Here is a 14,905-nt window from a genome sequence, read left to right on the forward strand (position 1 = left end):
GTTTGAGAAAGCTTTTATTTGGCAGAGACCATTTGATTTAGATTTTTGCAAAATATAACGCCTGAAAACATCAACAGCCTATGACAGGTCATAAGCCCTCAAACTCGACAGATGTCAAAATGTAAAAACTCCTAAATGAAAAAACCCAGATTTGTGAACAAGGAATTGCATTTATTATTTACCTTGCTTATTACGTACAAGGTTTGAAGATCATTTAGCGGATTTTTGTTTCTTTTAACTAAATAAAGATGTTTTATTTAAATCTGTGTTGGAAACAGGAGGGATAATCTAGTGTGGGCCAATCAGGAACCAGGAACTGCTCAGCTAGGTTAGGTTAGGTTAGTTTGACACTACAACAAACCTTTTCAATAAGATTTTTAGTTTCGAGAAACTTGGTTTTGTGAATTTGGTGAGTTTTCATCATGTCTTCCTGCCAGTCAACTATTGTTTTGAACTGTTCCCTTATGGAAAAATTATTCTGTTTCAGTGTCTGCCGTAGGATCCTATTCTCTTCCAGAAGTTCCACAATCTTGGCCTCCATCTCCTGAGTGCCGGAACACTCCAGCGTGAAGGCGCTCGCCATCTCCACCGACGCGGGAGAAGGCTGGGAATAAAATAAAACAATACATTGTGGAATGAAAAATAATAATATATTTATTGTAACTGCAGACAGTTGGTAGAATTTCACGCTAAATTTTTGGATAATATATCAAAAATTAAACAAGGTTATTGGATTGAATTCTACTTTTATTTATATACCGTGGAACGGGGCTACTTGAACATTGATGTGTTGCTTGAGCCCAGTACAAAAAAAATTAAATCTGTATTAGGTCTACAATAATGAACGTATCGACATGATTCATTGTTTCCCTGACAGGTGACACTTATTGTCACGATACTTTGATCGATACCACAATCTAAATATATTTTTTGTACTTGGCTCAAGTAACACATCAATGTTCAAGTAGCCCCGTTCTACGGTATATATGAAAAATGTGACGCATTTCGTCTTATTAAGACATTATTAAACACTCTATAAGTGTTTGATGTCTTAATAAGATGAAAAGCGTCATATATTATCATATTTATGTAAATAAAAGTAGTAATCAATCCAATAACCTTGTTTAATTTTGGATATATTACCCAATAACAAAAAAAGAATAATACACAGTAAGACCTCTTTAATCAGAACCCCTGCTAATCCGAACATATCCGTAATCCGAACGCCCACTCATCCCTACCGTGCTTCTTAAAAACGGAAATCAGTGCTACCACCAAACATCGCACCAGTTGCCAGGTTTTTACTTTGAATAAATCTCGACTAAATTAAATATTTGATTTCTTTAAAAAAAATATAAATAAACATTTAAAATTTTGCAACACATATTTGTTTTATTTGATAAAAATACCCCACAGATGCTCTGTACCGTAATTCAAATGCTTCACTAGTCTGAACAGAGGATAAATTTTCGGCATTCGGATTATAGAGGTCCTGCTGTATTCGAAATAAAAATACATTTCAGAAACTGCTAAACTCATACGTACTTTGACAACCATTTTCTAATTTCATTCACTCATTTCTACAGTGTTCCAAGTAAGATACAAATGTGATTGTTTTATATGTATAAAATATTGTATGATTTATACATTTTACCAGAATATCATTAATGAGTACACTGATGCATAAAACAACAAATGAGTGTTCAATGAGATAAGATAAACTATGATTAATATCGGTAAAGCTATTGTGTATTGTTTATCATCCATTACGCAACAGACAATTGGAATTTTTTTTAGTAAAATATTAATTTTCTGTATTCACTTTTGAAATACATAAAACATAGAGATTGATATTGTAAAACCATAGTTATTTATGTCCATACAATATTAGGAAATAATACCTACAAAAATTGTACAAAAATACTATCGGCATTTGTGTTTTTAGGCCGTATGAAATAACAAAGTAAAGGTGGTAATTTTTAAGACTGGCGGCTGATGCTTTCATTTAGGAAAGAATTTGCAAGTTTATGAATGAATTAACATAATTTGGCGGAGAACGTTCATTTATGAATAGAGCTGTTCCTAACACAGAGTTGAGATAATAAACATAGATTTATTATATATGGTATATCTTTATAGACAGTGATGTGCTGCTAAGCTTTTAACCAACTCGCACCTTGGTGAAAACTAGAGATGAATATCTACTCTTATTATTTAGGGTTTTGCACTGGATATTCGATAATTGTTCGTATTTGGTATATTCAGGGTAGTTATGCATTGACTTGAAAACATGAACCGTAATCATAACGAATGTATTCTTCACTATTCCTGTGTACGTCATTAGTTATAACATTTTTTTATTAAAAAGGATAACCCGAAAAGCCTCTACTTTTAGAAGCTTGTCTGCAGGTAGGATAGTAAGGATAGAGGAGGTAAATGTGAATATTACATCACAAACACCCAGACCAATTGAAAATAAATCATTCTTGAATATATTTTACGATTGGCGGGAATCTAACCCCAACGCCAGTTTCGCAATCGAGCGGCTACCCAAATACGTCACGGCGCCTGTTATACATCGTATTGTAGTGTACATACACTGTAGATAGATATATGCAAACAAAATAGTACCGTAGAACGGGGCTACTTGAACTTTGATGTGTTACTTGAGCCCAGTATAAAAAAAAAATTAAGACCTGTATTTGGTCTACAATAATGAACGTATCGACATGATTCATTGTTTCCCTGACAGGTGACACTTATTGTCATGATACATTCATTATTGTAGACCAAATACAGATTTAAATCTCTTTTTTGTACTGGGCTCAAGTAACAAATCAAAGTTCAAGTAGCCCCGTTCTATGGTACACAAAACGGCTGCAAGATGTTTAATTTATCAATGTTAAATAATTGTGATTGTGTTAAAATTCCATCTCGGAAATAGGATATTAAAAAAGAAATCGGTATTTTAACAAACAACTCTCCGAACCCAAATTATTTTGCGAACCCATCGCAGCACATCATTGCATATATGGTAGGCCTGGGAACTGGTAGCTGTAAAGCTATGGGTCGGTGATATTGTTATGCTGTTGATGGGGTTATTTGTAAGGCATCATTTGTCCTATGTGATGGCGGTTGAACCGATATGAGTTCAACTTAATGGAGGTCAAATTAGATTTAATTATTAAATAAAATTCATCATACCTGATCCAAGTTAAAGCTACCATTAAATGAAGTTAGTTCATTCTCCAAAATCTGTTGGTTGAGCACTGGCATATTATTTAGTGCAGCACAAAAATCCGATCCTTTGGAGCACTGCATTATCTTGGACTCCACCATTGCAGTTTCTATGCTATTCTGAGGTGAAGTGCTTCCTAGAATAATGAAGGAATCATCTCCCGATTGGCTATTGCGCGACATTGAGCAATTTTCAGACATTTTTTATAAACTATCGACAGAAGACAAAATTTCCAATTTTTTCTTTAATTGCGATGAATTATACCACACTTTTGCAAAAAAATAATAATAACTCCTAGCTTATTCAACAGGAAAACACGACATCATTCTTGATATAACTAGGAACTACGTTTCAAAACGATTTTCAAAGTATATTTAAACCGGCAAATTTTATATTGAGCACCAATATTATTAATTACGTATTGAACGTAAATGAATCATGACAATAAATAAGAATAAGAAATGACAAATGTCCGAATGAGACAAATTTTGACACCGACACCAAAGAGAACAGCTCCATAGACACCTATCAGTGCCTTCTACATATTCAGTTATTGTATTGGTGCGTTTGACAACATTCCATTAGGTGCACTCAGCCAACCGATTCTCAAAATACCTACCAATTTAATTTAGATTTAGCGTGCAACGTGTTCAATTACGATTATTTTTAAATCAGTGTTACGTCATTTCTTATATTGCTTGCAAAAAAATATGTTTATAATATTTTAAGTCATTGATCGGAGTTGTAAATATTATAAAGTTTTTTTTCTGAATTGCAAATTTAATAAATAAGTCAAAAATAAGCATTAGGAATAAAAAATAGCTATCCATTTTGTGAAATCAGAATGGTAAGTACTAAAGCAACGTACATTTCTCAATTTTAAATTCTGAATTTGCAACAGAACTAAAAATGATGACGCCATTTTGTGAAAAAAAATAACACTAGCAGTAGGAAATCATAATTTTATAACAAATCACTGCTATTATCGACATCTACCATTCGGTCCAGGTTCTCAAATCGTAATTTTTATTTTATTTAAAAAAAAAAAATTAAATCCGTTTAGCTAAATAATTTTCCTGTTATTTCAATTTAACAAATTTACGAGGAGAGTGGGATTAGAAACAGAATCCAAGAAAGATCGAAAAAGACGTGGTACATGGATGTATTTCTAATAGTACTGGATTTCCCCTGCGGAGAAACTCCGCCCCCGTGATGTGTATCTTCCCTTTTGAGCAATTCGTGTCAATATTAGGCCAATCACGATGATTGGAGTATTAAACATTACTAAGTTTTTTGTCGGTTGCAAAACAACGAGATAAAAATAAAAATAAACTTGATTTTAGATTTGCGCGGGTCAGTTTTTCAAATTCGTTTGCCGATTTCGAATTCCAAATTCAGAATAGGTTTTTTCACTTTCGGGAGAAATATCAAGGTACATTATATTTTTTTCGGATATTCTTAGAATTTTTGAAACATTGGTAATTTCTTAAATAATTTTTATTTACGAAATCAGTTTATTGAGAATTTGTATTTTAGCAGATTTATAGAGCATGCGTTTACACATGTTCTATAAACCTGCGTGCAAACGAAAAAAAAACGTGTGCCAGTACAAAGTTTTTATTTGAGTTTCGGAATACCGAATTCGGAAATGGAACGAATGTGCCAAAGGTTAAAATTATATAGGCGCTATAATCGTATTCTACACAATAAATAATCTGTGTTTAAAAATCAACCAAGAATCAATCCATTAATATTGATAGTCATTAAAATATAATGGCAGATAAAACCTCTGTTTCAGTATAAAATCAAGTGTATTTTTTAAAAAATATTTACATATATTTCTACATTTAACGAACCACAGTTTGTGAAACTCTGATTTGAATTATGAGTCCTATACGCAGTCCATATTATTAGAGACAGGTCAAAGAAAACTATCTACGGGTACAAAATGCAGACAGCTTATTGCAAAGCTGATTATTATTGAAGCATTTTCAACGCGAGTTAGTTGTGTCCAGTGTCGGTAAAGCTAATTGCATTATTTTTGTACATAATATAGCATTCAATCCCTACGATTGTTAAATTGATGACTGCAAATTTATATTTTTATTATTAATTCTGTTCATATTAGATTCCAACAGTACAACAATAATATTTGCAATGACTGACTCCATCACTGAGCTCTGAAGGATTATAATTAACAAGTTGGTGAAAAACATTTTACGGTAAGTGGCAAAATAATTAATTATTTTTTAAGCGACTTTCATTTAAGGAATCATATGGGTATGCATAGGAGCTTATGTTTTAATTTTCATTAATGGTGTTAAAATTTAAATAACATTTATATCCGAATTTATAAATTTATTTTGCTATTTGATTTTTTTAATAGACAATATATCATTTCAACTCTGATTAATTATATAAAGGCGGAATGTTGTTTTGTTCTGTACTCCAGATATTTGGATCTTCTAGGAGTGGAATGTATTTTGTGGGATAAAGATGAGGTAATTGAAGGAGCTCAGGGTAAAGGATAAATAGAAATAATAGAAGTTTTTTTTAAATAAAAAGAGGAAAAAAAGAATAGTAGTAATGCCTAATGCACTCGGGGCTACACACTCGCACTCGTTAAAGCTTCTGTTAGTTAGTCAAGCTACTATAAATGAGTGAGTCCAGTGAGGTACTATTTTTGGGTACTTGTTAAAAAATAAATGTAAAAATCCAAATGCCTAGTCTTAATTAAAATCATTTATATGAGCTCTTTTAGAATAAAATTGTGTAAAATGGTAGGTATTTTTATATTTTACTCTGAGGCGGATTAGCGAGTATGATCGCGTTTCTATTGTTTTGGGATATTAGCTAGATTTCAAGATTTGGCTTGAATTTTTTACCATTTTGGCAACTTTTTTATTCCATACGAAACGTAAAAAATGGGCAATATAAATTACAGTCTCGGTTTATTTTCGGTCCGTTCTTTTAGTTCAGTCAAAAGAAGAATAGGAAATAAACTACCGATAGGACGTATAAAATTATTTACAGATGAGTAAAGGCCAGTGGCGGATTTCCGTACAGGTGCAAAAGCGCGCTTTTCGAGCCTACGAAAGAAATAAATAAAATAAATCAATAAAATGGTCCGTAAAATTCAGCTCTCAAAATAAAATGAAATTTATATTTGCTTTAATTTGAGTGATAGGGGGTAGACGCTTCATCCCAAGTCGAGACACATATAATATTGATATATCGCTCACTCCTTTCAAGAACGTCATAAATAAAAAATCGTGAATTTTGAGTTGGGTATGTTTTCGGAATGCCCAGAAAATGTATTATATCCCAGCAAAAGAGGCATATTTTAAACTTAATATTTACCCGCTACAGGGCAGAAAATGTTGTTTTTGCATTTTGATGAAAAGGTATTGTTTAATTATTTTTTAAAAATATAATAAATATTTTTCAAATGGAGAAAAAACCTTCAGGTTTTACCTAAAAAGATCTGTTGCATAGTAAAAAGTTCAGTAAGTGGCTTCATATTTATTTTTAATACATTGTATTATATTTTTCAACTTTAAAAACGTTCTCCTGAAAAATCAAGTTTTTTGATTTATGACGTTCTTGAAAGGAGTGAGCGATATGAAACACATATATATCTGATGTTTATATTAAATCCATATTTTCAAGACCTAGTACATGAACAGTATTGTACTTGGGAGACTACTTTTCAATATCATGATCGTACCTATTTCATATATAGTATTTGGTAGTATTAGTATTGTACAATATATAAAAAATTATGCGGGATGATGCTAACGTTAAAAAAAAAGTTATAAATAAAACAAAAACATCATAATATGGAAAATAACCGAAAACTTTGAACACAGCCTTAATTAATTGAATCACAAACATAAGGTATCTACAGTATACTTGAAAATATAATAAAAATAAAAATTAATTAAGAGGTTAACTTAGAAACTTAGAAAAAGTAACAAAAATATAATGAGAGTTATAAAATAAAACAAATGAGACTGAATACGGTTAAAGTAATATTTACCAAGAAAACATAGCGAAAAGCTATATTAAACAAAATTAAGGCAATAAGCGTGTTAAAAATATGATAAATAATATTAAAATAATAAAAAATTGATATTATTTTTTTTTCTCTTCCAATTCACTAAAAATATATAAGTAATGTAATGAGAACGAGCTGCATCTGTAGATGAGAAAATCAGAAAAAAATATAAACGTGTCATTTCATTAGCTGATAACACGCGTTTGAAATAATAATGGACTAAAATAAATATTACATATGCAAAAGCATTATTATTTATTAATAATTCAACTGAAGCTATCAATTTTAATTGTCTGTTTTTGCGTATTATTTCAATGTTTTTTCGTAATGTGAGTTTCTAAAGATTGATTATCAAACTTTTGGTGTAAACAATAAATTGCTTCAAGCTCGAAATTGAAAAATATTCTCAATTATGCGCTTTATAAATACATATTATCTCGCATATGATAAAGAATTCGGAAATGTTTGTTTTATTAAAAACTGTGTATTTTTTGTTCATATCTGTAACTGAATTATGTATTACGAAAATGTTACTAGTTCACCTATTGGAATTTTACAGGAAAGCGAAAAATGTTTCTCCTGTAAATAATAATATTTTTTCTTGGATATCCATCGTATACTATCCTGTAAAAGAAAAAAAGGCCAGACGAGAAACGCCCACATGTTCACGACCGTTGCGATTACAATTCTATAGAAGTGTAATTATTGTTAGATCTGTGCAATATTTTTAGATCTAGGTACTATGCAAGTAGGTAGGTTAACTTATTTCGTAAACCATTTGAAAATTTAGCTGAACAAAACGAAATGCCGTCTTGCAAATATAGATTGTTTCAGTTTTTACCACACGGGCTCTGGGTATAATTGTGTATAAATGGCCGCATAAATTCCCGAATAACGACTATACACAACTATAATAAAAATGCTCATAAATGTAACATAAAAAAATCTACCAAAAAATTAACATTTTTCATGAATATCAGCAAAAGTCGGTCAAAAAAAGTACTTATTACACATTTGGATTCGGGAATATCTTAAATATGTAAATTGTTTTTAGATAAATATTATTTTCATTGTTTGGGATTCCTGTCAATTTCTAGATCGGGACTACGGGAGACGAACAAAAAAAATCATTATTGTTTTTTGTCTGTACGAAGTTTTAAAGTAGATAAAATACATGAAGAATAATCTAAATCTCAAATACAATAAAAAAATCACATCTTAGTAAAAAAAATATACTGTTAAGTTGAAATGTAAACCTAGGTGTCTAATATTAGAAAAAGTTGTAAGTTTTAAACATTCGTTCTATGTTCAGATCGACTGTGATGCTGTTAGGTGGATTCAACAGCCACAACTCCTTAGAAACTGAAGGAGGTATAAAGACACGCATTTGACTCTCAAATATTTCGTATTTTGGACATGTATCTTTATGCCTCTCACGTACAGATATTAGATCATTTACCGATTTATTTAAATGGATCCACAGAAAGTTCGGATCAAGTTTAGATAAAACTCACATTAATTTTGTTTGCTCCACTTTTAGTCTTGCGACAATCTTTTTGGTAATGACCTTTGATTATGATATGTATTTAAAAAAAAAAAGATCTCATTACAATCTGTATGTCGTATTAAATAAGTCAAATATATTTCTGTAGTTTGATAACAACGAATTATATTCAAATGAAATTCATTTAAAAGTATTCATAAAAAAAGTTTTTTGTTAATGGGGGAATTTGTAAGTCTGGATATTTTACGACACGTAATTGGTCGGTCTAGGTGAGGCACACTATTTAGCATTCACCATTGTACCTACCCATGATTAAACATCCATATTTTTTTTTTACCCTTTGTGTCTCTTTTGTAAAAAAAAGTTACGGTGTTTGCTTGCAAAGATAGGACACAAAAAAAATTGTATGATTATTTATCAACCCTTACTGTATAGAGTGCGAAATGTCAAATCACACCAGCATTTTTTTTTCTTCACCTAATCAAAAGTTTCATGACATAAAAAGCTTTTTATTAGATTAAAAAGATTGCATAGGTATGGAGCATATATTATGTTTAGTCAAAGGAAATTTAAGTATTTAGCAATGAAGCTCTTTAATATACTACGGTCATTCATAAAATTAATAATTATTTTTATTATTTTCTTGAAACATTTATTTCTTAACTATGTGCATACACACATATATAAACATTCATTTGAAAATTAATAAACATAATTAACATTTTTTGTAGAGACCCACCAAAAGCCACCTTATGTGTCTTGTCGGTGGAGTTCTTTAAATAATGCAACTATTAATAATAGGATAATGGAGGTGGGTGGGTACACGTCATTCGGCCACGTTATCAACAATTGCATAACTCATGATAAACAAATAACAGATAATTTATGAAACAAGTATTGGAACCCAGTGAGAACATATTAATAAAAATAAAAATTGTAAATACATATGTGTGTGATGAAATCAATTATAATAACACTTATATGGGTGTATAGATTTGCTTAATTTATTTAGGAAAACATTACTAATTTCTCTCCTTTTCCAAGACCCGTGCAGTAACTGGCATTGAAAATCTCTTTAAGAGTATCATATCTTTATACAATCATTATTGGTATTTATATCTCATGTGTCGCCAGCAGGGGCGTGCATTCCACATAGGTAGAAAAGCAGTGCGTATCCTAACTTACCCGTGTGACATATAAAATTCAACCAGTACCTACTCTACCTTACTAAGTAGAACCAGCTTACCTTACTACCTACCAATTCTGCCTACCCTAATTAATTCTCTGTACACGCCACTGCTCACCAGTACCATATTTCAAATGCATCATCTTCTTTCTTTCTGTGGTGCAAAGGGTACACAATCTGCACTATACGGTGGGAACATTGAAAATATGGAAGTTCTCTCAAGTCTGATTTTTCCATAGTCAATGTTTTCCAAAGTCAATGTTCCATACATTATCAAGTTTAATCGTGGCATCATGACTTTTTAATGTGTATAAACTTGGAAGCTCTTTCTTATTTCTCTGTTTTATCTTCCTTGATTACTGATCGATGATTGCAGGTAGATGAGCTTTTGGGTGGTTTCCAGTTCATTTATGATTTACCAGTTCTTGTTGCCTTTTTGGACATGTCGATTACCATTCATCTGGTCATTTGAAATATATACGAGTATCACAGTAAATTCATCCTAAAAACCAAATGTAGAATCACGATGCTGTTTTTTGATTTATAAAAAATATCACGATTTGCTTGTGTGACCCTCTTCTTGCGATATGGTACTATATTACAATCTAAAAATATCTTGTTTTGTCTGTCTCATTATTAAATCCGTCTGTTAAATTAATATACACATTAAGATAATATAATGACATAATAATTATAGGGTTCAGAAGAATATTCTAATTTTGTTACATTACTTTTTTAAGAAAAATAATTATTTAGTCTGGTGACTTCGGTCAATTTTATTTTTATTTTTTCCTTCCTACTTTATATCTTTTTATAAGGCTTACATCAGCCAGGGTTCAAAAGGAAAATTGAAAAAACATGGAGCGGTTTATAATACCCTAATATTAATCACTTTTTACAAAATATGTTTGAGATTTTTTAATAATTATTAGTTATTAGTTAATATCCGCAAGAATTTCATGAACCAAACCATTATTCCAGTTATTATTATTTAAAATGACTGATAAATTCATAGGTTAGGAGTCGTAATAATCTGCGGGTATGTATGAGGAGATGCATGAAGAGGCGAAGAATGTTTGCAAAGACAGAGTGGTGTGGCGTTCTATTCTCTCTGCGTACCCGCGCGGGGAAGCGGGGTGATGGTTAGTTAGTTAGTTAGTTAGATATATTCATTTATATTTAACAAAAGGGGTTATTCATCTATTAAAACACCTAAATACAAATAAAGAATAATACGGTGTTTGAAAATGATGTGGAATACATCGAAACACGTGTCACAGTACATTTTAAGAAATAGTGGTATTTACTATGTAAAACTTAAATTGAAAATGCATAGATTTTACCACAAAATGACTGCCGAATCAATTTATGAAACAAATAAAAAAATTAATAGCTTGAGACTTATTGTTATGAGAAGTATTGTTTATATATATTTTTTTATTTATAGATTTTATGACATAAATAAAATAAACACATCGGTAGGTATGTACATAGTATATGAGAGTATGTTATAAAATAATATGGCTTAATTTTTTAAACAGAAAAATAAGTTAAAAACAGCAATTAAAAAAATGGTAAATAAAACAATACAGTAAAAACAGGAAAATAAGTAACCAAACAAGAAAAACAGTAGAAAAAAAAACAAAGGGAAACAATGAAAACCCAAGGAAATTAAAGAATAGATGCTTAATGAGAATGAGTAAAAAAAATTGTAAATCTATTTGGGTTTAGAGTCAAAGTTCATACTTTATTCCAGAATATTTGGGATTATAAGGTTATCTAGTATATGGACACATAGTCAAGAGGATTTACTTACACAATTTTTTAGTATCACTAAAAAGACTGGAATCTTAACTGATAAAAACAAGGAATTCATTAGAGACCATAATTCAATATTTTACGTATGTATGTATATATGTATATGTAACTGTTCACATAAACATTCCGTGCAGGTACCAGTCCAGGGTAATATTGAATAAATATTAGAGTAAAAAAATCACTTATATTTATTTGACCCCCCCCTGGGAATCGAACCCGGGACCTCCAGAACGGTAGCCGAGCGTGCTGACCATTACACTACGGAGACGGACTAAAATATATTTATATATATATATATATATATATATATATATATATATATATATATATATATATATATATATTTATATATATATATATATATATATATATATATATATATATATATATATATATATATATATACATATATATATATATAAATATATATATATATATATATATATATATATATATATATATATATATATATATATATATATATATATATATAAATATATATATATATATATTTATATATATATATATATATATATATATATATATATATATATATATATATATAAATATATATATATATATATATACATATATATATATATAAATATATATATATATATATATATATATATATATATATATATATATATATATATATATATATATATATATATATATATATATATATATATATATATATATATATATATATATATATATATATATATATATATATATATATATATATATATATATATATATATATATATATATATATATATATATATATATATATATATATATATATATATATATATATATATATATATATATATATATATATATATATATATATATATATATATATATATATCAAATGTTATATTTTTTCGTTTATAAACCAGAGTTGTAAAAACCGTCTGGTCATATTTAAATTGTATAAATAAAAAATAAAAACATTTTGTGCATGTATTGCTATTTATAATATCATTTAGCAAAGAATATAAAATAAAGTATGTTTAGAAATATTTCATAATTAATTTTTTGAATATCAAATAAGGAATTACAAAAATAAAATTTTTGTTTTTGTTATTGCAGATTCCACTCGACATTGTGCACACATTGTATGGATAATTTATCTTAATTTGAGAGCATGGCAAATCCAGAACCAACTCCTGCAACCGGTCTCAAAAGCATAACTGTAAGTAGATTTAATTTAATGATTAAAATACTGTGCTACGGCAGTATGAAATACAGTCAAATCGTATTTTATTCCATTTTAAAGAGATACACTTTAAATGCACACTGCACACTACTTGCTTCATTTTAAGTGTCGGGTTGTGGTCCCGTGGTTAGTGTCCCGGACTCTTGCATCAGAGTTTCTCGGTTCGAACCCACTCTACCACAATTTGGTACCTATTTCTAATAATCAGCCGGTTAGTCTCACAGAAATATTTTGAAATTGAAGGAATTTTGTAAATAATGAAAACAAAAGTATTTCTCTATTTTAAAAAAAAAAATTGAAGTAAAAATCGGTTTCAAAAATGCGTGTTATTCTCTCACCGATCTCACCGATTTATTGTTAATGGGAGTGATCTTTGTTTGTATTCTGTATATCTTTATGATAGTGTAGGGTAATTCAATTCCTCAAATATGGAAAATTTCATTTTTACCTTGCAAAATTACATTAACTTCTGTTTTCGAGAATCTCTAGCGTCCTTTCACTGCTCTAAACTGCAATCTCTTTTTAGTTTTTTTCATTATCTTTATTAGAAAATGATACATTGTTTACCATTTCAACAATGTGCACATTAATTTCATTATCATTTAATACAGACCCCAGTTACATTGAGAGCCTTATGTGCCACTGACTTAGAATAAGAATTAATATACAGTGAAACCTCTCATAGCGAGCACTAGCATCAACAAAAAATATGAAATAGTTGATCATTTAGCAAGCGACATTTCACATGACGAGTTACAGAGATTGTGCGAGTCCCTTTTTCACGACATTCACTAATGAGCTGGGAATTCCGCGCCAGTCAAAATAAAAAATGTTTCGCTTAACACTCGTTTGGCTTTACAAGTAAGATTCTGGAACAAATTATGCTCATTATAAGAGGTTCCACTGTAGTCCAATTGCTTGCAGTTGAGCAGCACTATTGTAAACTGTGCACTTAGAGTTCGGCTTAGACTTTTATATTCTTTGATAAGTTAACTATTGTTTTTAATTATTTTAATTTTCAATTCATAATATAAAACCACAAAATATTAAAAAAAAATAGAATTCTAAATAAAATATTAAAAAAAGATTTATTATTAATTTTTATATAAGTTTACCCTGTGTAGATTTTGTTCTATCATATTATTCTTAAGAAGAATAGTTTTATCTGCGACACAGTAGTGCTGCTATCAAGTGGACTATTCATTTAACATTTGTACCAACACGCTATTAATAGTATTAACACATCGTGTAACGGTACTCTGTACTAATGATGATATCATATATCTAATATGTATTATGTGCTACTAGCCTCACATCATCAGAAATAGTGGTTTTTTATTATTTGTGCTTCATTTCTTGAACGCCTTCCAGCTCGACTTTATTTCTTGGACCCGTATGGCTGTCATGGAAACTGCGGAGACTCTTGCGAGCTATCAGATTGGTCAGTTTGTGCTAAAACAGACGGACAAAGTTTTGTGGCTTATCGAGAAAACTTCTCAATGGTCTCTGCCTCCACCAGCAAGTGAGTTGCAATCTTTTTGTATAACTACATAATTAAATTTATCAAAAAAAATTTTTTTTACTTGACCTGATAAACTTGTAATCCCGAACACTCAATTAATGCATGCCCGTTTGATTATTATATTTTTTATATACTTTTATCATATAATTATCTCGAAATTATTTTTATACACCTTTGTGTATATGTATTGATGTATTTTTTTAAAATTATTTTCTAGAGAGAGAAGATAAAACGCTGGTTATGTCCGAACTAACTCGACCTCTGCCTTGGATACTTTTTTTACCGACCCTTTTAATCATCCGATTGCTTCGTGAAAGTATTTCATTAGCTGCACTTTTTTTGGGAAAGGGACCAG

At 29.6% G+C, this 14,905-nt stretch overlaps 1 protein-coding gene across 1 annotated transcript; it reads right to left on the reverse strand.

Moving 5' to 3' along the window:
- Nucleotides 1-361: 361 nt before the first annotated feature.
- On the reverse strand, nucleotides 362-3,722 carry LOC148298731 (uncharacterized; the record flags this gene model as incomplete). Its single annotated transcript, XM_088276681.1, has 2 exons — nucleotides 3,205-3,722; nucleotides 362-604 (listed from the first exon to the last, which is right to left on the reverse strand). Coding segments are annotated over exons 1-2 (477 nt in total), but the record flags the coding sequence as incomplete, so codon positions are not given.
- Between the last annotated feature and the right edge of the window lie 11,183 nt (nucleotides 3,723-14,905).

This window comes from Brachycentrus maculatus, unplaced genomic scaffold (assembly GCF_059751285.1).
Source record: "Brachycentrus maculatus isolate JH-2025_06_01 unplaced genomic scaffold, ASM5975128v1 h1tg001676l, whole genome shotgun sequence".
NCBI lineage: Eukaryota > Metazoa > Arthropoda > Insecta > Trichoptera > Brachycentridae > Brachycentrus > Brachycentrus maculatus.